This window comes from Pelodiscus sinensis, chromosome 32 (assembly GCF_052426305.1).
Source record: "Pelodiscus sinensis isolate ZL-2025 chromosome 32, ASM5242630v1, whole genome shotgun sequence".
Classification (NCBI taxonomy): Eukaryota; Metazoa; Chordata; order Testudines; family Trionychidae; genus Pelodiscus; species Pelodiscus sinensis.
Genome location: NC_143083.1, coordinates 12,112,318 through 12,138,329, shown reverse-complemented (window position 1 = coordinate 12,138,329; position 26,012 = coordinate 12,112,318). Strand labels below are relative to the sequence as shown.

At 61.3% G+C, this 26,012-nt stretch overlaps 2 protein-coding genes across 3 annotated transcripts; both read left to right on the top strand.

The window, feature by feature from the left end:
- The first annotated feature begins 1,957 nt into the window (after nucleotides 1–1,957).
- Nucleotides 1,958–18,915, top strand: CERS1 (ceramide synthase 1). 2 transcript variants are annotated; one of them, XM_075902870.2, is made up of 7 exons: nucleotides 1,958–2,346; nucleotides 12,694–12,853; nucleotides 13,877–14,057; nucleotides 14,965–15,126; nucleotides 15,567–15,714; nucleotides 16,957–17,078; nucleotides 17,635–18,915. In XM_075902870.2, the coding sequence occupies exons 1-7, from the start codon at nucleotides 2,125–2,127 to the stop codon at nucleotides 17,675–17,677; spliced, it is 1,038 nt and encodes a 345-aa protein (XP_075758985.2). In that variant the 5' UTR covers nucleotides 1,958–2,124; the 3' UTR covers nucleotides 17,678–18,915. The 2 variants fall into 2 exon arrangements, with proteins under 2 accessions (XP_075758985.2, XP_075758984.2); XM_075902869.2 differs by having other exon boundaries at nucleotides 1,962–2,346; nucleotides 16,933–17,078.
- Nucleotides 18,916–20,158: 1,243 nt separating this feature from the next.
- Nucleotides 20,159–25,357, top strand: GDF1 (growth differentiation factor 1). The gene is made up of 2 exons (XM_075902868.2): nucleotides 20,159–21,479; nucleotides 22,936–25,357. Exons 1-2 carry the CDS (start codon nucleotides 21,197–21,199, stop codon nucleotides 23,748–23,750), a joined length of 1,098 nt encoding a protein of 365 aa, XP_075758983.2. The 5' UTR covers nucleotides 20,159–21,196; the 3' UTR covers nucleotides 23,751–25,357.
- Nucleotides 25,358–26,012: the final 655 nt, after the last annotated feature.

Below are 26,012 nucleotides of genomic sequence, written 5' to 3'. Positions count from 1 at the left end.
CCTGACAGCGTCTACACTGAAGTGCTGCTGTAGCAGCAGAATCATAGAATCCTAAAACTGGAAAGGACCTCGAGAGGTCATCAGGTCCAGTCCCCTCCCCTCATGGCAGGACCAAAGGTCCATCTAGCCCACTATCCCGTCTGCTGACAGTGGCCAATGCCAGATGCTCCACAGGAAGGGAACACAACCTTATGTGATCCCTCTCCTGTCACCCATTTCCAGACAAACAGAGGTTAGAGACACCATTCCTACCCATCCTGGCTAATCGCCATTGATGGACCAGACCTCCATGAATCTATCTAGCTCTTTTTTGAGCCCTGTTAAAGTCCTGGCTTTCACCACATCCTCTGGCGAGGAGTTCCACAGATTGACCGTGCACCGAGTGAAGAAAAACGTCCTTTTGTTTGTTTTAAACTAAGGATGTTAAGGACTAGTTGCAAAAGCTTATCGGATAGTTGAGTTGACTAGTTGCGTCCCTCTCCCCTTGCAAAAAAGGGGAGCAAAGGGGGGAGAGGGGTACTTCAAAGGGGCAGCAATGCCCTTTGAAACCCGCACGGGGTTCAGCTGGGGCGCCCCTTTGAAATGCTGCGTCGGCATTTCAAAGTGGCGCTGTGCAGCCCAGGGTCAGCTGGGGACTTCCCAGCTGATTCCAAGTTCTGTGGAAATTCCACAAGGAGCCCGGGATTAGCTGGGGAGTCTCTAGCTAACCCCTGCTCTGCACGGCATTTCAAATCGGCAGCGCAGCAAGGAGCCCAAAGTTAATGGGGGATGCTGAGTCCCTGGCTGACCCTGGGCTCCATGCTGCACTGCAGCTTTGAAATACACAAAAGCCCCCACTGGGGCCTCTTGTACATTTCAAAGCTGGCTCGCCAGGTGCAGCCCAGTGGGGGCTCTTGTACGTTTCTAAGGAGGAACGCGGAAATGTCTATCAACAACCTCAATTGATCATCCTTATTTTAAACCTGCCTATTAATTTCATTGGGTGAGCCCTAGCTCTTATATTGAGGGAACAAGTAAATAGCTCTTCCTTATTCACTTTGTCCCACGCCACTCATGATTTTATATCCCCCCTTAGTCTCCTCTTTTCTAAGCTGAAAAGTCCAAGTCTTTTTAATCTCTCTTCTCCCTCCTCTTTGTAACTCTCCTTAAAGGTAGAGACACAGTGGCTGTGTCTACACTGGGCCACTTATTCCGGAAAATCAGCCGCTTTTCCGGAATAAGCTGCGAGCTGTCTACACTGGTCCTTGAATTTCCGGAATAGCAACGATGCTCTACTGTACAAAATCAGCCGCTATTCCGGAAAAACTATTCTGCTCTCGCTCGGGCATAAGTCCTGATTCCGGAACGCTGTTCCAGAAAAGGCCAGTGTAGACAGCCCAGTAGTCTTTTCCGCAAAAGCGCGTCTACATTGGCTACAGACGCTTTTCCGGAAAAAGGGCTTTTCAGGAAAAGCAGCCTGCCAATGTAGACGCGCTTTTCCGGAAAAACTGAAAATGGAATAGTATTCTGTTTTAAGCATTTCCGGAAATTCATGCCAGTGTAGACACAGACAGTCTGTTTTCCCCTTCCACATGTAACTGCTTGTAAAACTAGGCAAAGATCTAGCTGAGCAGATGGATCCATGGCTGAGCCCTGCCCCCAGTCCTGGCCTGTGTGTGGCCCTGGGGGGCAGACTGCAGCATGTGGACCCACTAGCCATAAAGAACCTGTGCGCGCTGCCTGCCTTGTTGGAAACGGGCCTGATTTCCCACCTGTCAGCAAAATATTCAGGACACATTGTCTCCCTTAAAAAGGGGAGGGAGGAGACTCCCCCCCCCCCCAGCTTTCTCCAAGCAGGGGCAGCCTGTTGGGGGGGGGGTTCTGCCCCAGCACGAGGCGGATTCCGAGCTGGGGCGGGCTGGACGCCTGGTCTAGCAGCTCTTCCCTCCAGGCAGGCGGGTCCCGCTGGCGTCGCGGCGGGTGGCGCATCTGCTGGGGCGCGCACTGCTGCCCCCTATCTTCAGCCGGCGCCCCCCGGAGCCTGCGCGGTGCCGGCAGCAGCTGCCCGCAGCTGGCTCCCTAGCCCGGGCGCTCGCCGCTAGCGGAGCGATGAGCCGGGGGCGATCGCGCCGCCTGTGAGCCGGGATGCCGCGGCCCGAGCCCATGCCCGGCTACGGGCAGCTGCTGCAGCGCGGCTACCGGAGCCTGGCGGGGGCGGTGCGGGGCTGCACGGACTGCGGCTGGGCGCTCTCCCGCCGCACCTGGGCCGAGAACGCGACCCTCGCCTGGAGCGAGCCCCTGCTCTGCCTGCTCGGGGCCATCGGCTGGACCGTGCTGCGCCAGGCCGCCTCCGGCCGCGTCTTTCGGGTCGGTCCCCGCCCGGCGGGCTGCGCGTGGGGGGCTGGGCAGGGGGGGCTGCATTCTTGGGGGGCTGCGTTGCGGGGGGAAGTGGGGCTGCATTCTAGGGGGCTGCATTGCGGGGGGAAGTGGGGCTGCATTCTAGGGGGGCTGCATTGCCGGGGGGAGGAGGGCTGCATTCCAGGGGGCTGCATTGCCGGGGGGAGGAGGGCTGCATTCCAGGGGGCTGCATTGCGGGGGGGAGTGGGGCTGCATTCTAGGGGGGCTGCATTGCGCGGGGGACTGGGCGGGGGGCTGCATGACGTGGAGGGGCTGTATTGCATTGCTTGGGGGGGCTGGCCGCAGGGGCTACATTTCGTGGGGGACTGCATTGTGCAGGGGTCTGGGCAGGAGGGCGTGTATTGTGCAGGGGGCGAGTGGGGCTGAATTGTAGGGGGCTGGGTGGGGGGAGCGCATTCTAAGGGGGCTGCATTGTAGGGTTGGGGAGGAGAGGCTGCATTATAGGGGTCTGGGAAGGGGGGGGCTGCATTGAGTGGGGGATGGGAAGGGCTGCTTTGCACAGGGGTGGGGAGGGGAAAGAGGAGGTTGCATTGTATGGGGGGCCGGGGCGGAGGCTGCATTGCATGGGGGGGTTGGGCAGGGGAAGGTGGAGGCTGGGGGGCTTGCTGCGTTGCTTGGAGGACTTGTGACGGGTGTTGTATCTCGCTACCTAACTCCCCACCTTGCCGGGTGCGTTTGGGGGTGAAGCAATGAGATTCACTGCTTGCAAACGCAGGGATGTGTGTGGGGGGGCGTACGGCAGAGCTACGTGTGCCCCAGTAGGCTGTCACTGACGTGCGTGCTGAACGGCTTCCTCCTCTCTGCGACTGTGGGTACAAGGCTTAGCTGCCATACAGGCTGACCTAATTCAAGGCTCTGGGCTGCTGGCCGCTGGAATTACAGCTCATCCTCTTTGGAAGGGGGTTAGGCGATCAGCTGGCTGCCCAGGAAGGCAGAGGCCGCCCGACCCCTGTGCAAAGGGGCCTCTCTCTGATCTGGCTTATTGCACCCACCAATCGTGATGAGATTAACTCCCCCCCCCCCCGCACAGTGTGGGTGGTCGCCCAGCGTGGCGCGTGTGACAGAGTTTTGCTGCCCTGCTGGGATTTTCCCTACCCTGGATGGGAGTTTCTAGGCCAGAGAGAGCGAAGATGCTGTGTCCGGCGTCAAACCAAACCCTTTAGTGCCGACAAGGGTGCTGACAGCTTCCAGGAGCTGTGGGAAGTTCGGGGAGGGGAGGGGGTTCTGCCTGGAGATGTCACCTACACAGTCTGCTTTCAGCGTGGATTTGCCCTCTCCCCCCCCCCCCCCCCAGAAATGCCTGGTCTCCAGAGGCGATTTGCTCTGCGTTGATGCTGATTCCAGAGACCAGCACTTTTATCAATAAACCAGGCTCCATTCTCAGCCCAGTAATTGCTCGGGGTTCCTGGCCCTGCACCTTTCTCTAGCACAGGGAGGCTCTGACAGGAAACTCTATTCGCTAGTGTCGTTACTTGCTCCGGATTGAGTCAGCCAAGAACTAGCACAAGGCCTGGAGAGCTCCAAACCCGGGTTCGGTAGCCTTGGGCTGCCTTTCTTCCACCCGTCTCCCTGCAGCCCCCTGCTTGCCCTGAACTAAGGTTGAGCCCTCGGGCTGCCAGTTTGAATTCCAGATTCATCTTCCATTTCTGGGCACTCCAAGACAAGCCTGGAAGGGTTGGCAACGCTACACCGCGGCCCGTGGATGTCTCCGCAGGCCACAGGGAATAGGGGACTAGCCGGGGGTAGGGGACTAGCGTGGAGTCATAGAATCTGAAGGCTGGAAGAGTCCAGCCCCCTGCCCGAGGCACGACCAATCCCAACTAAATCAACCCAGCCAGGGCTTTGTCCAGCTGAGACTTAAACACCTCTAGGGATGGAGAATCCACCCCCTCCCTCGGGAACCCATCCCAGTGCTTCCCCACCCTCCTAGGGAAAGAGTTTTTCCTAAGATCCAACCTAGATCTCCCCACTGCAACTTGAGTCAATTGCTCCTCCTTCTGCCAGCTGCCACTGCAGAGAACAGCCTCTCTTTGGAACCCCCCTACAGGAAGTTGAAGGCTGCTCTCAAATCCCCCCTCCCTCTTCTCTTCTGCAGACTAAATCAGCCCAAATCCCTCAGCCTCTCCTCGTAGGTCATGTGCTCCAACCCCAAATCATCCGCTGGACCCTCTCCAATGCGTCCACATCCTTTCTGCAGTTGGGGGGGCCCAGAACTGGACGCAACACTCCAGATGTGACCTCAGTGCTGAATAAAGGGGAATAACGACTTCCCTAGATCTGCTGGCCATGCTCCTCTCAATGCACCCCAATATGCCATTCGCCTTCTTGGCTACAAGGGCATCCCTGTTGACTCATAGCCAGCTTCTCATCCTGTCAGTGTGTCTCACTGGGTGATCATGAGCAACTGCCGTGCCTCAGTTTCCCCTCTAAACAGACTTCCTGCCCCCCCCCCCCCACAGTAACATGCTTTGAGATCTGAGGGTGAACAGTGCGGTAGGGTTGCTGGGCCTTAGTGCTTAGCTGGCGCTCCATGGGTAATTGACTGCGCGCGCTGAGGACGGGCTGCCGTTCCTTGGTTACGCTTGTGACAGAAGCGTGAGAAGGGAGGGAGCCGAGCCAGTTCTCGTGGCGACCGCAGGGCTGTGCCGCTTTGCCTTGAAATACTGCCACGGGCTTTGATGTGGGGTTGAGGGGGCAAACAGTGCCACGGGGGAGGGTCAGTTTCCTCGCCAGTGGGCAGGAGAGGGAGACGCGGGCCCTTTATAAAAACCTCCAAGCTTGGGCATGGCTCGTGCTAGAGATTTTAAAGGGGGAGTTGGAGGGGTTGGCTGTCCCAGAGAAGTGTTGCCAGATGCTCGTGAGAACTGGGCTGCGTCGAGCGGCCTATATCGGAGCTGGAGGCTGTTCTGGGGAGGGGACGTGGAATAGTGAGTGAGCTGAGGCTTTCGCATCCTCCATCATCCTTGGGACCCTTTCGTCTGCTGCCTGCCGTTGGGAGTAAACGTCCGTGCGGAGCCGATCACTCCCTTGTGCACAGCCCACGTGCTGCTGTACCTCTGCGCTGCTCGTGTTCACGGCCGACCTCTCCGGCAACGAATCCCTGCTGCTCCTTGTGAACTCAATGAATTCTGTGCGTCTCAAGAATGCCGCCTTCCCGGGCATTAATTATGCCTCATAGATCTCGGCATTGGGCCTGCAGCTTCACCTGCGCCCAAAGAGGAAGTCACTTTCTTATCATGAGGACCTGAAGATTGTGGCTTAAAAGCTGCCTTCATTGAGCTCTGCCTGTGGCCAGCGAGCTCCGAGAAACGCCGCTTCAAGAAACACGCCTCTTCCTGTTGCACGCGGATCCGACTTGTGCATCATTTGGAGCGTGCGTCTGTTTCACTGGGGATTGAGACTGAGGAAGGAGTGGAGAATCCACATGCCCAATGCCTTTAGAGGGTGCCATTTATTTGTATGCCAGGCCCTTGCTCTGGTCTCTATCGCAGCGATTGGCTGGAAGAGAGCTGGCGGAGGGAGGGGGTTGTGGAGGATGGAGCCTAGCATGGACTTTACCTGTTGCAATGGTCCAGTTTGTATCTGTACGGAAGATGTGGCTTCTCCAAAGTGATCCTTGGAACAAAGATAATTATTCTGTTGCCCGCTTGGCAGACAAATTGCAACTATCCGGATAGGTAGGAAAGGTCATTTATGCACAGAGAGGTGTGAATTCGTTTTGGTACAAGCCCATGTCAAACCAACCTAATCTCCTTTGTTGACAGGGTAACAAGCCGTACGGGTAGGGGGTAATCTATCGCAACATTAGTAAGGCTTTTGATAGCGCCTTATGGCTTTTGATAGTGACTCGCTCAGAAACAAATTAAGAAAATATAGCCTAGACGAACTTCTTAGAAGGCATGTTCACAACTAGCTGGAAAACTGTAGTTATGTCGTTTACAGTCCTGCTGGAAGACGTATCAAATGAGTCCTGTAGGGATCTGTCCTGGGTCTGACTCTGTTTAGTGTCTTCATAAATTATTTGGAGAACTGCGCAAGGAGCATGCTTACAAGTTTCAGAGGGGTAGCCGTGTTAGTCTGAATCTGCAAAAGTGCCGAGGACTCCTGTGATAGAGATGCAGCCGTGTTAGTCTGGTCTAGCTTAAACAAAAGACAGGACGATGCAGCACTTTAAAGACTAACGAGATGGTTTATTAGGTGATGAGCTTTTGTGGGCCAGACCCACTTCCTCAGATCAAACTGTGGAAGGAGCATGAGCGTCACATGCGTCTGATGAAGTGGGTCTTTGCCCACGAAAGCTTATGCTCCAATAAATCTCTTAGGCTACGTCTACACTGGCCACAATTTCCGGAAAAGGGATGCAAATCAGGTAAGTCAGGATAGGGAAATCCGCGGGGGATTTAATATCCCCCGTGGATTTAAATAAACATGTCTGCCGCTTTTTTTCCGGCTTGGGGAAAAGCCGGGAAAAAAAGCATCTAGACTGGCGCGATCCTCTGGAATAAAGCCCTTTTCCGGAGGATCTCTTATTCCTACTTCAAAGTAGGACTGTCTAAGGAACTTCAGGGGTAGCCAAGTCAGTCTGTACAGTGCTCTGGTAGCACTTTATAGTCTAACAAAACATGGAGATGGTATCCTAAGCTTTTGTGTGCACAGCCCACTTCAGGTGACCGGAGTTTTTCTAAGGAAGAATATTGTAGAAAAGGATCTGGGAGTTATAGTGGCTCACAAGCTAAATGTGAGCCAGTAACACACAACTGTTGCACAAAAAAAAAAAAGCAAGCATCCTTCTGAGATGTATTAGCAGGAATGTCGTAAACCAGACACAAGAAGTAATTCTTCGGTTCTACTCAGCAGGAGTATTGTGCCCAGTTGCAGACACTGCACTTCAGGAATGACATGAAATTACAGAAAGTCCAGAGGAGAGCGACAAAAATGATTTAAGGGCTGGAAAGACTGAAAAAAAATGGGTTTGTTTTAATTTGGGGAAGGACAGTTGGGGGGGGGTATAACATTCTGCAGATGCATGAAAAGTTGTTATAAAGAGGAGGGTGTAAAATTGTTCTTGTTGACCTCTGAGCACAGGACAATCAGCAACGGGCTTAAATTGCAGCAAGGCGGGTTTAGGTGGAACATTGCAAGAGTCGCAGTGGTTAAACCCTGGAACTAATGAGCGAAGGAGGTTGTGGAATCCCCGCCATTAGACAGCAGCTGTCCTGGAGGTCAGCCGAGGTGCCTTCCAGCCGGATAGTTCTGTGAATGAGCCCTTACGGATGGGCCCTGGGGTCAGCGTGGTGCGCGGCGGAGCAGCCGTGAGAAAGCCGGAGAGGAAATGTCTTTCTGGTTGGCGTGTGGTTTCTGTAGCGTCTGCCTCAGGAAAGCGCCTTCCCTTGTTAGCGTCCGTGGCTGCTGAGCGTTCAAACCGGAGACTCCTGGAGAAGTCTGAGGCTGCCGGTGAAAGGGCCCAGCCAGCTCGGGACTAGGCCTCTCCTCTGCACCCCTCCTCCCCTCAAATACAGTCTCTTTGTGGCCCTCACGCAGCTGCTGTCCCTGGTGAGGAGCGGCTGCAGCCAAAGGCCTGGAGACCTTGAACAAAGCAGCCGCCTGGGCATCACGTTTATTTCATCCCCCAGTGGGAAGCCAGGACCATGAGGGTCTCCACCCAGCATGGGACATGGGTGTCCTGCCTGGATGAGGGGCCTGACCCGGTGCCGGATCCCCCCTCAGGCCTGTGCTTGCTGTGCTGGTCACCTAGGCTGGGGTGCAGCGGTCGCTTTTTCCGGCTCCCCCCTCTGCCGGCTTTTCTAGTGAATCGGAAAGGGCTAGATTCTCCGTGTTCCCAACCCTGCTCTCTTCTTGGGGAAGGACCGTTGGCAGCAAAGCCGACCTCTGAACCCAGCCGGCTGGTCCTCCAGCCAGAATTGCTTCGGGAGCCGCGGGCCACCTGGCGCACTTCCTTCCTGCCGCGCTAATGAGCCTGGGCCGCGCCTAGACCCCCTCAGGAGGCGGAGGCCAGCTCTCCTGCGCCCAGGCAGTGGCGCCAGTCACAAGCCCACGAGGAGGAAGCCACAATGGGCCGTTTCTTGTGGGAGAGAATGAAGCCGTTTTCCTTTGTTCCAGGGCGGGGGCCGGGTTTCACGGGCTGTGGGGCAGAGTGGAGGCAGGAGCTGAGCTGTGCTGCTAGGGAGGCTAATTAGTCCCTTCCCGGACTCAGGAGGCAGCTGGGTCTGGGGTCCCCAGGGTGCCCTCACCTAAGGCTGTTCTCTTCCTAGGCACGAAGAGGAAATGGCTTTTAATTATTCATGGGCACTGCTGTGATAGTTCTCACTGTGGTTTCCAAAGCCCTGGCAGCACCCCAAGGAGGCTGGCGAAGGGCACCCCTGTTTTACGAGGGGGGAGGACTGAGGTCCAGAGCGGCTCAGGGCCTTGCCTAAATCCCCCGATAGAGTTGGGGGTCAAGAGCAGGAGGAGACTGTTGGGGGGTCCCCAGACCACACCCCGCCCTAAATGCGGTAGCTAGCCGGGGGAGGGGTTCTGCAGGCATGACCCTGGGTTCGGCAGGCTTGGGGGACCCGTTCTCGGGGCGAAAGACAGGTGCAGCCGTGTTTCATTTCCATTCTGCTGCGCCCACGTGGCTGGCACCAGATAAGTATAGAGCCAGGGGTGGGCGATAACGTTCACACTTAATGAGTTTTGGTGCATGGTCACAGGCCGGCTCCACGCCCCAGAAGGGGTGGGACCTGGGGCAGGAGGGGCGGGGCTAGGGCAAAAGGGGCGGGGCTTGGGACTAGCCTCCCCCCAGAGTTGTCAGAGGCCAGAGGCTTTCAATTCAAAACACAGCAAAGGGCTTGTCGCTCCTGGCCCTGCCGGTACCGCATTGCCTGGCAGGCACCTGAGGTTGCTGCAACTATTAAAGGGCTCAAAGCTTCCGCCCCTACAGAGGCAGTACCACAACCAGGAGCCGGGAGCCCTTTCAATAGGATTCTGCTGCCTGAGCTACCGCCTGGAAATTCAGTGGCACAGGCAGCAGGATATAAATGGAAAGCAGCCAGATGCAGTCTGCGGGCCGGATCCAAGCGTTAGGTGGGCCGGATCCGGCCCCAGGGCCACATCCGGCCCCAAGACCACTTCTTTCCCAGCCCTGGACTAGAGGGAACCGTTTCCGGGTGCACCGGCACTCCCGCTATCTGCTGCATGTTCTGGATTGCCTTGGGTCCCAGCGGAGCTTGGGGTGCGCCATGGGGCACTGCCGTTTGGGACTGAGAAGCAGCAGAGCCGTGGGGGGCCTCGGGCCTGAAAGCAAGAAGGGATGAGCGGGAGAGCTGTGTAGGGGAGACTTGGTGTTACCTGGCTGGCTCCCTGCCCCTGCAGCAATGGGCGTGACTTCCTTTCCTTCCTCCGAGGCAGGGGCGGGGGGCCGCTGACCCCCAGAAAAATCAGTCGGGGGCCGCACACAAGTGAGAAGCTGAAAACCAACCCCTCCCTGAGGTGGCCCCCGACTGAGACGGAGACAGACTCTCCCACGTTCCCCTCGCACACCAGAGCCTCAGGGGCCTGGATCTGCCCCCCGGCCTGAGGTTCCCCCACCCTGCTCTGGGGGCCTCTTTGGGCTCAGGAGTGACGGAGCCCTGGGGCCGGGCTGGTCTCTCGGTTCTGGGCTCAGGGGTGGGATCCCTCCTTGGGGAGATTCCTAACTCGTCACCGGGCCTGGGAGGAGAGAGGGATCTTTTTCACGTTGCCTTTCTGCCGGGGATGGTGGCGCCCTCGGTGGAGCGTGGGTCCGATTCCTGCTTCTGTTTGGCTTTATTTCCTTGGGCCGGGCCGGCGCGGTGGTCTGTGCTCCGGATTGCATAGAACACCGGCGGGGAACTTGTTTTGGCTCGGGGGCTGCTAGCTCGCAGAAAAATCAGCCGGGAGCCGCACAAAAGTAAGAAACACCCCCCCCCACCTCACTGACGTGGCCCCCGACTGAGAAGAAGCAAGACCCTCCCACAGCAGAGCACGGGGGGGCCCAGGCTAGTCGATTTAGGGTGCTCCAGCCCCAAGGGAGGATGGCGAGGGCGGGGGGTGGCTGGAGCACCAGCGTGGGCTCCCCAATGCTGGGGGAGGAGCCCTGAACCTCAGGGGCTAGACGTTCCTGGAGCCAGGAGCTTGCCCTGGAGGAGGGAGGAAGCTGCAGCCGCTCCAGTTTGGGGAGGAGGCAGCGGGGAGGCTCCCAAGCCAAAATCTTGCATCCAGCCTCCTCGCGGCGCTGGCCCTTTAAACGCCGCCCCATGACATCACTCCCCAGAAGTGGGGGGCTCGTTCAGCCGGCGCCAGCGGCGCATTGTTCCTGCTGCAGCACCCGTTGCTCCTAGCAACCCGGGCATCACTCTGCCGTTGCTACGGCAACCGCAGCTGGCGGAGGGCTGAGCGGGTGCTCCCCCCCCCCCCCGAACGAAGAGGAGGAATAATTGGTGCCCAACTGAGGACCCCGAGCCCTAGTGACCAGCCCCCCGTGGTGTGTTAGAGGCAGGAATTTCCCCTCCTTCTCCTGCCCTGCCCCACGTTCCGTGGCCTCCCGCCCGCTCTCTGCTCCGCATCCCGCCCCAGCCGGCTGCAATTTCACAGAGGGCTCTGTCCAGACCCTTAGGGGAGCTACTGGGGGGAGACCCGGGGGGGGGGCAGATCGCAGGCTGGGTGCTCCGTTCAGGGCCGGCGTGAGCCACGCAGAGAGCGTGGGAGGCTTCCCTGAACCTCGGCTGCTGGAACCAGAAGGGGGAGAGGAGCAGCGCCTGCGGGGCGGGGGGGGTGGATTTCCTCCTGGGCCGTAGGTGCCGATTCCACCATGCTGGGACCGCCCCCGATGATCATGCGCTGCCTGGTTTCGGCCTCGTCCAGCTGGGCTCTGGACAGGAGTTCTCTCGCGCCGACCTACCCGGCTCCGCAGTGTCTGACCGCCTCAGCCTTCCGTCTGTCTGTCTTCAGCCCCCCTGAGCCGGGGTGGGCAGGGCTATTGTCCCATTGCACAGACGGGGAAAGGGAGGCAGAGAGACCAGACGCGCACGGAGGCACCCTGAGTCTGAGAGAGGCCTGAGGCGCTCCGGTTCTCTGCTCCATTAGCCCATGGGGCCTGCCCGGGAGCCAAGCGGTCTCCAAATGGGGCCACGAATAATTCCTGGCTTGGAGGGGCTCAGCCTCCCGTCCTGTACAGGCTTCACCCTCCCTTAGTGCAGCCCCTCTCCTGCTGCAGCGTTGTGCTTTGAATGGGGCGGCCCTGCCCTCCACGCAGGATGTGGGGGGCGATGGAGGCTGGATGGCTGGGGGCGGCGGGGGAGCTTGCCAGTCTCATGCATTTGCCAGCCTCTGGGCTTAGGTGTGGTGGGGCTGGTGCATCTGCGCCCCCCCTTCCCACCCGGGAGCAGCTGGTGCTGGGAGCTCGGGGCAGGATGGGGCTGTGTTTGGAAGGGAGCCTTGTGCATGAACCTCTTTCCCTGGCTAGAGAGGGGCTAGGCTCGGCCCCTGAACAGCCGGCCTCTTAATATAGCCTTCAAGGAGCAAAGGGAGCCAAGCAGCCGGCTCTGGAAATTGCTGAGCCGGGGAAGGGTCTGGTTACTTCGCAGGCATTTTATTTTCCTCGTCCGGCGAGGCGCCCTTGGGAACAGTAGCCTGCGGGTGGCCCACGCCGCTGTCGGACACAAAGGTTCTTGGGGGAGAAGCCCTTCGACAGGCCCTCGGGTCACGGCCCTGAGCACAGACGGGGCTCTGGGTTTACCAATGTTTAAATCCCGCCCTGGTTGCGGGAGGCTCTGGGGCCAGTCCTGCTCCCGGAGGAGGGGGCTGGGGAGCGACCCGGGTGGGCATGTGGCCACCGAATGCCTCTGGCTTTTGCTTTCGCCGCTGCTCAGTGTTGACAGCAGCTGCAGCTTCGGCGGCATCGGGGCCGGATGGAAACCTGAGCTTCCTTTTCTCTCCCTCTGGCTGCCTGCCCGGGGCCTCCCTTCCCACCCTCCCTCACCTTCCTGTGGCAGTGGAAAGAGCCTGACAAGGGTTTTGGGGGGGGTAAGGGGGGGGAGGCGAACTCCCTATTTTTGCTCCTTTTTGATGGCGAGCTGGGCTGGGAAGAATCTTTCGAAATGTTCCTCCTGCCCATTATAAACGTGGCCCCCCAGCCTCTAGATCTGAGCAGCTGCCTTGTGCTCCGGGGCGTCCTCAGGGACCTGGCCTGGGTGTGCAGAGGTTTGGGGGGAGCTGCAGTGGCCGGGTGGGCTCCAGTCCAGCCGCCCCCCCTGAGCTGTGCGCCGTGTCTCCCGGCAGCCGTTCGGGGAGTGGTGTAACCTGCAGCCGAAGGATGTTGCCAAGATGCCCGAGAGCGCCTGGAAGCTGCTGTTCTACACGCTGTCCTGGTCCTACGGCGCCTACCTGCTCTTCTTCACCGAGTACCCCTTCTTCCACGACCCGCCCTCCGTCTTCTACGGTACGGAAGCCTGACCGGGCAGCGGCCGGGAGGCAGGGGCAGGGGCAGCGGCCGGGAGGCAGGGGCAGGGGCAGGGGCAGCGGCCGGGAGGCAGCGGCCGGGAGGCAGGGGCAGGGGCAGCGGCCGGGAGGCAGGGGCAGCGGCCGGGAGGCAGGGGCAGGGGCAGCGGCCGGGAGGCAGGGGCAGGGGCAGGGGCAGCGGCCGGGAGGCAGCGGCCGGGAGGCAGCGGCCGGGAGGCAGCGGCCGGGAGGCAGGGGCAGGGGCAGCGGCCGGGAGGCAGGGGCAGGGGCCGGGAGGCAGGGGCAGGGGCCGGGAGGCAGGGGCAGCGGCCGGGAGGCAGGGGCAGGGGCAGGGGCAGGGGCAGTGGCCGGGAGGCAGGGGCAGGGGCAGCGGCCGGGAGGCAGGGGCAGGGGCAGCGGCCGGGAGGCAGGGGCAGGGGCAGCGGCCGGGAGGCAGGGGCAGGGGCAGCGGCCGGGAGGCAGGGGCAGGGGCAGCGGCCGGGAGGCAGGGGCAGGGGCAGCGGCCGGGAGGCAGGGGCAGGGGCAGCGGCCGGGAGGCAGGGGCAGCGGCCGGGAGGCAGGGGCGCTGCCCCGAGCCTCAGTCGAGAGCTGGGTTTGGGCGTCAGGGAGGGTTCCCTGTTCTGGTCACTCCCACGGGGGCCCCGGGCATTGGCCGCTGTGGGCAGACAGGACACTGGGCTGGACAGGCCTTTGGCTTGGCCGTTCTAACGCTCTTCGGGGAGCAGCCGTTCCGCGGGGCCGAGGTGGCGCAGGAAGCCCTGGGTTAAGCGCCTCCGCTCCCCTTCCTGGGGATGCCAGTGACACGGGGTCGGCAACGCTGGTCTTGCCCGCTCCCAGCATTCCAGAGGCAGTGATGCCCAGTGGTGAGAGCAGAGAAAGGGGACTGGGCAGCCTGGGGTCTGTTGGGTCGCTGTGTGAGAGCGTGTCGGCCCAGCCCCGGGCGGTGCTCTGGGCGGGCGGGGTCCGTGCTGGGCTCACGCCGGGGTCTCCGTGCTGCTCCTAGGTTGGGAGAAGGGGATGGCGGTGCCCCGCGACATCGCCGTCGCCTACTTGCTGCAGGGCAGCTTCTACGGGCACTCCATCTACGCCACCGTGTACATGGACACCTGGCGCAAGGACTCGGTGGTCATGCTCGTGCACCACGTGGTGACGCTGACGCTCATCGTCTTCTCCTACGCGTTCAGGTGAGTCCCCTGGCCCCGCCCGGCCCGACCCCCTGCGCACAGACCGACGCCCCCCCCATCCCGCCGGCACGGGCTGGTCCCTTGCTCTGAGCTGCCCCCCAGCGTGCCTGCCTTTCCAGAGTGCAACGCCCCGGCGCCCTCCCCATCTCTGCCATGGTCCTCCCAGTGCCAGGCCTTCCAGCTCCAACACAGTCTGGCTGGGCCTAGAGCTCACCACCTGCCCCTGAAGTGAGGTGCACGGCCCTGCTCCTGCCCCAGGGCTCACCATTGCATGTGCATGTGCATGCACGGTTCCTTGCACGCGCTCCCTCACACAGCTGTGCACACACCCTCACGCATGCACGCTCATGGTCCCTCACGCACATGTGTGCACACGCTCACGGTTCATCACGTGCACGTGCACAAACACTCACTCATGGTTCCTCACGCACGGTCCCTCACACACAAGTGCACATGCACTCACGCTCACAGTCCCTCGCTCACGGGCCCTCACACATGTGCACACACCCACACACATGCTCTTGGTCCCTCACACACGGTCCCTTGCACACACATGCACACACCCGCACGCTCATAATCCCTCGCTCACGGTCCCTCGTGCACACACCTTCATGCACGCACATTCACAGTCCCTCACGCACACGTGCACAAAACTCACGGTCCCTTGCACACGGTCCCTCACACATGTGCACACACCCACACACATGCTCTTGGTCCCTCACACACGGTCCCTTGCGCACACATGCACGCACCCGCACGCTCATGATCCCTCGCTCACGGTCCCTCGTGCACACACCTTCACGCACGCACATTCACGGTCCCTCACGCACACGTGCACACAGCTCACGTTCCCTCATGCACACGCGTACACACCCTCACGCACGCTCATGGTCCCTTCTCCCCGCAGGTTCCATAACGTGGGGATCCTGGTGCTCTTCTTGCACGACATCAGCGACGTGCAGCTGGAGTTCACCAAACTCAACGTCTACTTCAAGCACCGGGGCAGGATCTATCACCGGCTCAACGACGTCATCTCCAACCTCGGCTTCCTCACCTTCAGCGTCAGCTGGTGAGCTCCGCCCCGGCCCCGGCATCCCGGCCAGCCTGCTGTTTAGGTTTGCCCGGGGGACGTGGCTGCCGTGACCTAGCGGGGTTGGAACCCTGCCCTTATACTGCTGCGATGGGAAGGAGGCGCTGGGTCCAGGCTGGGCGGGGCCGGAGGGGAGGGACACCCCAGGTCCTGACACGGGCCGGGGGGCCGACGTGCCACTGACGGGCTTGTCACGGCTGCTAACGCCTCACCTTTGCAGCCCTTCCCCTCTGCCCCAGGACACGTCTCCCTCCCGCCGTCCTGGCACGCTCAGGCCCAGCGTTACCCCCTTTCGCAGGGTCTGAGCCACGGCCCCCGCAGCCAGGTAGGAAACCCCTCGGTGCCTGGAAACACTGGGGGGGGGGGGGATGGTCCCTGGACTCAACCTCCCCCCCGACCCTGCATCTCTGTCCTGACAGGTTCTGGTTCCGCCTCTACTGGTTCCCCCTCAAAGTGCTCTACGCCACCTGCCACACCAGCCTGCAGACGGTGCCCCACATCCCCTTCTACTTCTTCTTCAACGCCCTGCTCTTCGCCCTCATGCTGATGAATGTCTACTGGTTCCTGGTGAGCGGGGACGCCCCCCTCCCCCTCCCCCGGCACAGGCCCCCTTGCTACCTGGGGAGCCGGCGCCCCTGGGCACGGGGGAGGGGGCTGTTGGGTTGCAGGGGGCACTGGAGAGGGGGGAAGGAAGCCCAAGTCCCCCCCCCCCTTCCCCTCACTTCCCTCCCCCGCCTCCCAGCTGGGATTCCCAGCAAAGTGAGCGCGAAGTTCCTGGGGCGCCAGGCCCTGCTGGGAAGAGATTGATATGGCAGAGAGGCTGTCCGTGTGGGGGAGGGGATGGGAAAACTGAGGGGGGGGGGCAGCAGGATGTGACCCAAAGGGGGCTATAGGGGCCAGGCTTCCCCAAACTCCGGCTGGTGAGGGGGGTGCTCCGGACACTGCCCCGTCCTGCCTCGATTGCCGGCCACGGCCTGTTTTCCTCCCGGCGTGGGGGCAGAGGCCAGACCCACCCTGAAAACATGGACACGAGGGCGGCCCTGGCGCCGGGTGGACCCCTCCCCCTACGAGGGGCCCGGAGCTGGGAGCCCGTCTACCCTGGTGCCTTCCAGCGTCGCAACGTCCTGCACTCCCGGGGGGGGAATTCACACCCCAGAGCTAGACCATGGCCGAGTCCCCTCCACCAGCTGCAGCTCCTGCGCTTGGGTGGCCTCTAGCCTGACTCCTGCCTCTAGCTTTCCTGAGGCTCTGAACTGCCCCCCCCCCCCGCCCCGGCCCTTCACTCCTTGGGACCCGCTGGGGCCTGCCCTAGTCCCTGCCAGGAGGGTCCGGGCCTTGGGGCGATGCTGCAGCTGGGGCATGATGGGTAATTCACCCCCCTGGAACTCGTCCACCCAGCTTGATTTGTTTGGAGCAGCACCCCCGGCTCCCCCCTCCCCTCTTCTCCCCCCCCACGACCAGGGGGATCCATTGATCCTGGTCCCAGTCTCCAGCGGGTGGATCGCCCCCAGGGGGGCGTCTTTCTGTGGTGCTGGAATCTCTCTAGGGTCCCCCTAGCTCCCTTTGCTCCCCTCCAATGCAGCTTCCGGCACCCGCCTCCCAGCCTGGCGCGCTCCTTCCCGGAGCCGGCCAGCCCTGCAGCTGCTGCTCGCAGACCGGCCTGCCCAGAACCAGTGGGGCGCCCCACAGGGCAGGCGTTACAGGAAAGGCAGGGGCGGGGAGGGGGGCGTGTCCAGCGGAGTGGAATGGCCAGCGGGGTCACGGCCTGCTTCCTGCCCCCACCAGTACATCCTCCTATTCGTGGCCAAGGTGCTGACGGGCCAGATGCAGGAGATGAGTGACGTGCGGGACTACGACATGGAGGACAGCAAGAAAACAGCCGGGCCCAAGAAACTGGGTGAACTCCAGCTCCCCAAATCCTGGAAAGAAGGGTGAGGCGGGGTCAGGCACGGAGGGGGGCGGGGGGGGGGGAGAGCAGCCAAGGAGGCTGGGAACAATGCAGGGGGTGGGGGAAATGTTCCCTGTGGATAAAACCCCCGGCGTCCCGGACTCCTGGCACCAACGGGCCTGGACGAGAAGATGCTGACAGGGATGCCAGGGGGCCGGCGCCTGAAGAGAGCCCAGGGCCTGGGTCCTTTACTGGAGGCCGTATCCTGGCTGCTCGTGGGGCGAGGAAGGAATCCGCTGCCTGCCTCTCTCTCCATCCCGCCAGCCCCCCCCCGCACATGTCTGCATTGTAGAGGGGCTCCCCTGGCATCCGGTGCTTGGGGGGGTCTCGCCCAGTCTGGCAGGAGGTGACAGGCCGGATGCTGATCCCTCTTCCCCCCGAAACCCGCTGCCTGCACCCATGAGGCAGGCTTGGGGCCGGGTCTTCGTGACACTGTGGGTGCCAGCCGAGGGGTTACCCGGGGGCGGGGCAGGCGACAGCCTAGGGGCGGGGCTACATCCAAATACAGGCATCATTTTCTGCCGTGGTCTCTTTCCCAGGAAACCCCTGAAGAACGGGCTGATAAAAGACAAGCGGTTGTAAGAGACCAGCGGCTGCAATGGACGGGGCAGCCTCCGGGGCCCTCAACAAACCCTGCAAAGAAGAGAGCCACGGGGGGGGGGACAGCGTGCCCAGCCCCCCCCCCCCACTCCGCCCCACCCCTCCCCCGCCTGGAGCTGGGGAGCAGCTGGCAGCAGAGGGAAACCGTCCACTCCTCTCGGCTGGGCTCGGGGCGGGCGTCGGCCGATGCTGACGTGGTTCCTGTGGCCAGTTTGCGCTGGGCACCCTGCAGGCCGTGGGCCAGGACAGATACGAAACTGACTGTCGCCCCTCCCCTTCGCCTCCCTCCCTCCCTGGGATTCCCCCGGACCTGGCTGGTGGGATCCTGGTCACTTCTCGTCTCTGGAGCGTGGGCTGATGCTTTGGGGCCAGTGGTGGGCTCGAAGCAAGGAAGCAAACACCCCTCCCCCCTCGGCACCACTGTCCCAAAGCGGTGGGGCAGGGGGGGAACAGAGCCAGCTTTCCTGTAGCTTGCGAGCAGGGACGGGTGTGGAGCTGCGATGAGCCCTGCTGTCCAGTAGGGGTCACTGTAATACAGGGAGCTGCTGTAAGGGAGTCCGGGTTACCCCATAGAATGTGCCCGCCCCAGAACCTGGGGGATTCCCCTTGGAGGTGCAGGGGGGCACCAGCCTCATGCATCTGATCCGACTGGCCTGCCCACAGCCCTGCGGCTCCTTTAGCACCATAGGCCAGCGCAGAGCCATACGGGACAGCTGCTCTGATCCCCGGCCTGAGACCCCTTCTCCCGCTCCAACAGGAGGCGCTAAGGTCCTGACGGGCCCGGCTTTCCCGGGCTGGAGCTTTGCCTTTCCTGCAGGCTGGGCCGAGCCGCAGCCGTTTCCGCTCCGTGGGGAAGAAACCCTGGGGAATGTGGAACCCCATCCCCGGAGCTGGACTCCCAGTCCCCCTGCAGGGCCGGCTGCGTCCGGCTCCCTTCCCGACTGCGGGGCACCAGGACTGGGAAGGGAATTGCAGCCGGCACCTCCAAAGGGTTAATCCAAATTGGGGGGGGGTGCTCACTGTTTTGTCTGGTCCCTTGCTTAGCTGCACCCCCCGAAGGCGGCTGCATATGCCACAGCCACCTGGGAAAACCTGAGCGACTGGAGGTCACATGAAAACATGACCCAGGTTATTAGCAATCCCCCCACCCCACCCCTTTCTGGCAGGCTCCGCGGTTTCCTCCCAGACAGGACAGGAAATTAAACATCCCACTCACCCGGCGCTTTTCTTCCCTGACTTTCCAGCGGGTCAGGGAGGGGTAAAAATACAACCGGGCCTGGTCCTGCCCTCGGCCCTGGTGGGGTAAATCGGGGGAGGCGCCGCACAAGCCAGGGGAAGAGCCCTGGTGTCTGCCTAGCAGAGGGGTTTGCGTTGGGGTGTGTGAGCCCCCGCTGGCGGAGCAGGGAGGTGCCGCGAGGAGAGGCCGTGGTGGGAACTGGGGCCGGGCAGGCCTGGGCATAGTGAGGCCACTGAGGTCGCTGGCGGGTTTGCTAGGTTAGTGCCCTGCCCTGCGAGGTGGGTCAGAGCCAGCGCGGCCGGGGGAGCCGCTGGGTGCTGTGTATCGGGCCTGCCCCACCCCCTGAGCGAGCAACGGGCCAATCTGGCATGGCCCTGTCTTCTGCGGTCAGTTACGCCCATGCCAAAGGGGGGGGGGTGAGCAGCTGGTGGATCAGAATTCTGCCCGCCTGTCCACGCCTCCCACCTTGCCTGGGGGGGGATGGTCCACACGAGGGGCCTGGCAAGGCTCCGTGTTGTCGGTTTACATGTTGCAGGGGTGGCCAAAGCGCAGTGGGGGCCCTGCAGCCCCCCACCCCCCCGCTGGCCATGCTTCCTCGCTAGCAGGGGGCTCGGGGGGTGGGGGGGGTGAAGGTAGCAGCCCGGTCTAGGGCCCACAGCCCAGGCACTAACTGGAGAGGCAGGAAGAGGCAGCCGGGCGGTTTATTTTCCTGTTACAATTCCCCCCCCAAGGCTTAGCCCTGGTCCAGGCTGGGTGGGTTTTCCTGTGGCTCTGCAGGGGCCCAGCGGGCGTGGAAGTGCGGGAAGTTAGCAGCTCATCAGGCTGGATCACCGGGCTGGGGAAGTGTCAGACGCTCCGGAGAGGAGGTGCCAGAGGGGCAGTGAGGCGAGAACCAGGGAGGAGGGGGAGGTTACAGATGTGGCAGGAGACAGGCCTGGCTCCAGAGCTGGAATGCAACATCCCTAGGCTGGTCCAAGGCCACTGTGCCCTGAGTGGGGGGCTGCTCCAGCCTGGCCACGCCTGCCACGGTGACCTGGGCCCAGCCCGGCCTCCGGTTACCAGACCCCACCTCACATTCAGGGTGTCCCTTAGCCCACCTTGGTGGGAGGCGGGCTAAGGGAGGCCCTGAAGGGAAGGTGAGGTGGGTTCTGTCGCGGCCTAGGGGTTAGGGCATTCATCTGGGGAGGGCCTGGTGGTGGGTTCAAGGCCCCCCCCCCCCCCCCCCCCCCCCCCGGAACAGCTGGCTAGGCAGTACACAGGCTGCCCTGCTGGAAGGCGGGATAAGGGATGTCCCGAAGGTGGGGTAGGTTCTGGCGTGGCCAAATAGGGCATTTGTGTGATGTGGGGAGGGGCAGGGTGGTGTGTTCAAGTCCCGCCCACCCAGAGAGAGGTGGGATAGGGGATGCCCTGACGGTGAGATGGGTTCTGGCATGGCCAGCAGGGCCAGCAACCTCACCCCCTGAGGAAGAGGCCAACCAGGTACCTGGCTCTCCCCTTCCATCCCTACTCCAGAGAGGGGGGGAAGCAGAGAGCCAGGGGGTGGCTGCGTGAAGCTGGTGCCATGGGAGAGCTGAGCCTAACCTGGGCTGCAGTGATGCCAGAGGGCAGCTGGGGCCTGACCAGCACCCCTGTGAGCAGCTGGTTCCCCTGCAGCCCCTCCTGCTCTCTGCCCACCTGGCACAGGAGCCCCATCCCCTCTTGGTCACAGCACCCCCCTGTGGAGCGGGGCACCTCGCCCTGTACGCTCGAGGGGCTCTGGAGCCTCTCTGCTGCGGTGGCCACCCAGGGGGGTGCAGGTGGCATGGGCAGGGCTAGATGGGTCCCAGCGGGCGCTGTGTGTGGAGCAGCCCGGTGGCTGGGCAGGAACAAAGCTCCGGAAAGGTGCCCAGCCAGCTCCCTTTCTCTGCCCCCCAAGTTTATCCCACCTTCCAGCAGGGCAGCCTCTGTATTGCCATCCAGCTGTTCCCAGGGTGGTGGGGGGGTTTGAACCCACCACTGTGCCCTCCCCAGGCAAACACCCTAACCCCTAGGCCACAACAGAACTTGGGAAGTGCTGACTCTGAAGGGTTAAAGGGCTCCCCAGCCATTTGTGAGCCTGGGGGCTTCTCCCCCCCCCCTCCCCCCAGGGATTCCTCCCTGCTAATTGAGCACTCAGCAGATCAAAGGCTCCCTGCCTACAATCAACACCCGCTCTTGCCTGCTGGCTCCAGACGCCCTCTGACAAGCGGGGCTGCAGCACTGCCCTTTGTCTGTCCTGCCCAGCCATGGGGCTGGTCCCTGCCCCAGCCCTGGTGGCAGCTGGCCTGCTCTGGGCCCTGCTGAGCCTGGCCCTGGGCATGGAGGGGAGCAGGCCGGAAAGTTTGCTTTTAAAATCCTTGGGCCTGAGCACCAAGCCGAACCCCAAGGCCCCCGCCCCGGTGCCCTCCGTGCTGTGGAGGATCTTCAGGAAGCGAGAGCAGCTCTCTGGGAAGCAGGGGCCGGAGCGGGCCTGCAGGGTGGAGGAATTGAATGTCCCTGGGAACATCCTGCGTGTCTTCGCCGACCAAGGTACAGAGCCTCCGCTTCGGTGGTTGTGGGTCCGCGCAGGGACTGGGGCTGGGAGTCCTCTGGCTTCTTCCTGCCTCGGAACCCTCTTGCGTGGGCGCCCGAACCCAGCTGGGATCCTGGCTGGGGGTTTCCTGGAGAGAGGCAGTGGGGGCTAGTGGTTGGAGCCAAGGACTGTGGTCTCTTTGCACAGTCCATCAGTCCCACTGCTGGAAAGTCAGACAGGGCCCTGCCCTGCCTCAGTTTCCCCAGCAGCAGCATGGCAAAGAGTCTCCCTGGGGCAAGAGGCGAAAGGCAGGTCCCTAGAGGACAGTGATGTGTCTGTGTTATTCCCTGGCCAGACTTAGTCTGGGAGTGGTGTGTGTGTCAGTGCAGAAGGGGCTGGGGGGGGATGTGATTTCGGGGCGCACGGGCCCTGGCTGATCCCCGTGGTCCAGTCCTGTGCTCCTGTGGGGCAGGGCCTTTATTTCTCAGAAGCAGCCTCCCTGCAGCTTTTAAAAGGAGTGTGGCTGGAAGCTGGGGGAGGAGGGATGAACACAGCAGCCGCCTGTCCGGTGAGCGCTCAGGTCGGCTGCGTGCGTGGGGCAGAGCAGGCGGAAGAGGCCGGAGTCCTGGGGCCTGGCCCACCCCGATGGTACTGGCTGCCAGCCTGTCTCCCACCCTATGGTGTCATTCTCAGCTGGACACACGGCGCTGGGCCAGTCCCAAGGCCTGGTGGGAATATTGCTAGACCAGAGGATGAGGCCTCGCTGGGTCTGTCCTACCACACCGTGGTCCAGCGGCCCCAGGGCCGTCTGCGCCCCACCCTGGCGGAGGCAGATGCAGATGGGGGGGGGGGGGGCTGGAGCTGCTCTTAGGGTCCGGCAGCAAACGGCAGAGAAACCAGCCTGCGGCCCAGTTTGGTTCCTCAGCCACACGCTCAGGCAGCCCCACCCCAGAGCACATGCACCTTGGCTGGGGGCTGGCTCTGAGACCCGTTTCCCTTCGCCAAGCAGCAGGGCCGGGGGATAATTATTGCCCTGGGGCATCTCCGTGGCGGGGGAGCAGCCAGAGGATGCCCACGGGCGGGGCGCTTCGTGCCCCAGCAGCCGTGGGCGGAGAGGGCAGCCGTATCGTTAACACGCTGCCCTCTGCCCTGGGCGAGGGCGAACTCCGTAGCCCGTGTGATCTGCGGCTTTTTGTCCTGCTCTGTAATCCTCTGGGATCCTGTTCAGCAGGCCTAGTGGGGTTTCCTGGCGAGAGGCAATGGGGCCTAGTGGTTGGAGTGAAGGCCTGGGTTCTGGTGCCAGCCCTGATACTGACCAGGCAGCTCTCAACTCCCAGGAGGTGGCGCCCCGTGTTCTCCTCGCACTGGCCGGCGGGATCGGGGCTGGTTCTGCTCCTTAGACTTTGCCCGGAGCGGGTGACTGTTTTGGGAGGCCTTTCCTGCCATGCCTCCCCTGTTTTCCTTCCCTCTCAGGCCACTTCATTCACAGCGGGGAGCCCAGGCCATCCCTGTGTCTGGAGAAGCGGCTGTACTTCAATTTCTCCGCCCTGGAGGAGGGGGAGCAGCTGACCATGGCCCAGCTGGAGATCCAGTTCAGCCACAACTCCTACCACGTGCCCAGCGGCGGGCAGGCCTTTGAGCTGCAGCTGTCCCAAGCCCTGGGGCCGTCGTTGCGGGGCACGGCCTCCCGCCTGCACACCCGCAAGCTGCTGGTGGCGCAGTCCTTCGCGCCGCTGCACAAGTCCCTCTTCTTCAACCTGACCGAAGTGGCGAGGGGCTGGAGGGCCCCCAGCAAGAACCTGGGCTTGATCCTGGAGCTGGCCGTGGGCAGCAGCGTCTCGCCGCCCCGCCGGCCGCAGAGCCTGTGCGACTCCTTCCTCCGCACCTCCCTGCTGGTGGTGTCCCTCAGCCAGAAGCAGTGCAACGCCTCCCGGCAGCGGCGAAGCGCCTACGACGCCCCCGTCACCCCGAGCAACCTCTGCAAGCCCCGGCGGCTCTACATCAGCTTCAGCGACGTGGGCTGGGAAAACTGGATCATCGCCCCGCAGGGCTACATGGCCAACTACTGCCTGGGGGAGTGCCCCTTCCCGTTGACGGAGGAACTCAACAGCACCAACCACGCCATCCTCCAGACCATGGTGCATTCCCTTGACCCGGAAGGAACCCCCCAGCCCTGCTGCGTGCCGGTCCGGCTGTCCCCCATCTCCATCCTCTATTACGACAACAACGATAACGTGGTGCTGAGACACTACGAGGACATGGTGGTGGATGAGTGTGGCTGCCGGTAACAGCAAGAGGGGATCCAACGGCTGGCGGAGGGGAGCGGGTCACTGGGCGATTTGGATGATGGATGGAATCAAAGGGGTTTGAATTGCCTTTGGGTGGGGGGCAGGGTAGGGACCCTGCCTCTTTTCACTGGGTGCAGTTGGTGGCGGAGCTGCGCCTTTGAGGCAGTGCTGCAAATGCAGCCTCAACGGGAGCGCTTGATTTCTGGCATCCAGCAGATTCTGCCGCCGCGGATTTGAATGTAATGCTGATTGGCTGGAGGCAGCGGGCTTCCAAATTCTCATCTGCTAGGCTGTGTCTAGACTGGCACGATTTTCCGGAAATGCTTTTAATGGAAAAGTTTTCCATTAAAAGCATTTTCGGAAAAGAACATCTAGATTGGCACAGATGCTTTTCCACAAAAGCACTTTTTGCAAAAAAGCGTCCGTGCCAATCTAGACGCGCTTTTGCGCCAAAAAGCCCCGATTGCCATTTTCACGATCAGGGCTTTTTTGCAGAAAACAAATCTGAGCTGTCTACACTGGCCCTTTTGCGCAAAAAGGACTTGCCCGAACGGGAGCAGCGTAGTATTTCCGCAAAAACACTGACAATCTTACATGAGATCGTCAGTGCTTTGGAGCAAATTCACGCGGCCAGTGTAGACAGCTGGCAAGTTTCTCCGGAAAAGCGGCTGATTTTCCGGAAAAACTGCTCAGTCTAGACACAGCCCTGGTGTTTGCATCCACACTGGGAACTGGAGGAATCTAATGGGGGTAGGGGCTGAGTGATCCCCCCCATGGCTGAGCAGAAAACGTCCCTTTGTTCCTCTCCCTGTGCCTCCTGTTTTGAGACCGAGGCGTGGGGCCAGGCTGCACAGCCCGTGTGGCTAGAGCAGGTGCCCAGGCGGGAGTTCTGCTGGGTCGTTGGTGACCCTTTTGCCCTGCAGCCTTAGCTTGTCCACGCTGGCAGGAACTGTAGCATCACCACTCACAGGAGCAGCACAGCTGGCGTCTCAGCCTCTTGCGCTAAGGGGTGGGATTTTTTTTCCAGAAGCAGATGAGAATTGGGCTACATTGACTTTCCTCCCCCGACTGAAGAAACAGGCCTGAAGTTTAAACTCTTTCTCCTCTGCTGGGCTTTAGATGGCAGGAGCCGGTAGGGAGAAGGGTGGGGAGAGATGGGGATGTGACTGAGTGCAAAGAGGGGTATTTTCAGACAGAGTTCTCACCAGAGCATCCTCGCACTGGAAAATGCACCTTTTTTTGGGAGGGAGAGACCCAGCCTGAGGACACGCTCTGGCTTTTGAACAATGCAAGAAGCCTGGCTTGAAAAATTTGGCCTAAATTTGTTCAAGGGGTCATGGAGAGGCACTCAACAGCCCCAGGCCCCCTGCCTCCAGTTGTAGGTAGGAGTAGCTGGAACTTATCCCCAGCTGGCCATCAAAACTTCAGGGGGTGGGAGAAATCAAGTGGCCAAACTCTTTCGAACCCAATTAAAGATCATTCTTCAAAAGTATTCGGTGGTCCCCAGTAAGTGAATCTCTATGGCGAACAAGCAGGTGGCTGCAGAGCGCAGTGGAAAGATGAATAGACAAATGTCTCCTTTTTAAAAATAAAAGTTTTCACCTTGACTATTGGCAGAGTTTCTCTCAGGCAGAGGAACAGACAAGTGTATCCCCTCTTCGTCCTACGCGTCTTTTACATGCCGCGTCACGCTGACCCGCAGCCAGTGCCTGAACAGCCGCCTCGTAAATAAATACGCAGCGGGCTGGGGAGAAGGGGCTTGAGCAGATATTTAATGCATGGTCCTGGAGCGATGAGGACTTGGTGCAGTGAAAGAAACTCGTTAAGTCTCATTTTCGTTGACTCCATAAAGCCGTAAAGCTTAGCACAGAGGTGCCGTGGCTGGCGCACTGGTGACCACCGTGCAGCTGGGCCCTTTGTTGCTATTGGAACCAGGACTTAGGTGGTCACTGTTGACACAGGGTAGGCCAAGGCCTTACGGGGAACAGCAGACCAAGTCAGAGGGGGATGAGGACGTCTCCCTCTTCAACTCCTCTGCATGAATCGCTAAAGCTGCCTGGTCCTCACAGGACAAGGTATGGGAGGATAAATAGGAGAAGGGGGGACTTCCAGAATTTCACGGGGACCCTTCAAAGGAATCCATCAGGTTATCACCTAGCGCCCTGGGGACAAGTGCCTGAGGGCTGGCCTGCTTTGCAAACTGGGATTCATGTTAAGTCTGGGCAAAGCTGCCAGCACAGTCCTATCTTTAAAGTCATGCCA

Excerpts from the sequence above, each read along its gene's own strand:
- GDF1 (XM_075902868.2), top strand. The coding sequence starts at position 21,197 with ATGGGGCTGGTCCCTGCCCCAGCCCTGGTGGCAGCTGGCCTGCTCTGG. Across the intron at positions 21,480-22,935 it reads GCGTGTCTTCGCCGACCAAG|GCCACTTCATTCACAGCGGG; the intron begins GTACAGAGCCTC and ends CTTCCCTCTCAG.
- CERS1 (XM_075902869.2), top strand. The coding sequence starts at position 2,125 with ATGCCGCGGCCCGAGCCCATGCCCGGCTACGGGCAGCTGCTGCAGCGC. Across the intron at positions 14,058-14,964 it reads GTCTTCTCCTACGCGTTCAG|GTTCCATAACGTGGGGATCC; the intron begins GTGAGTCCCCTG and ends TTCTCCCCGCAG. Across the intron at positions 15,715-16,932 it reads TGAATGTCTACTGGTTCCTG|TACATCCTCCTATTCGTGGC; the intron begins GTGAGCGGGGAC and ends TGCCCCCACCAG.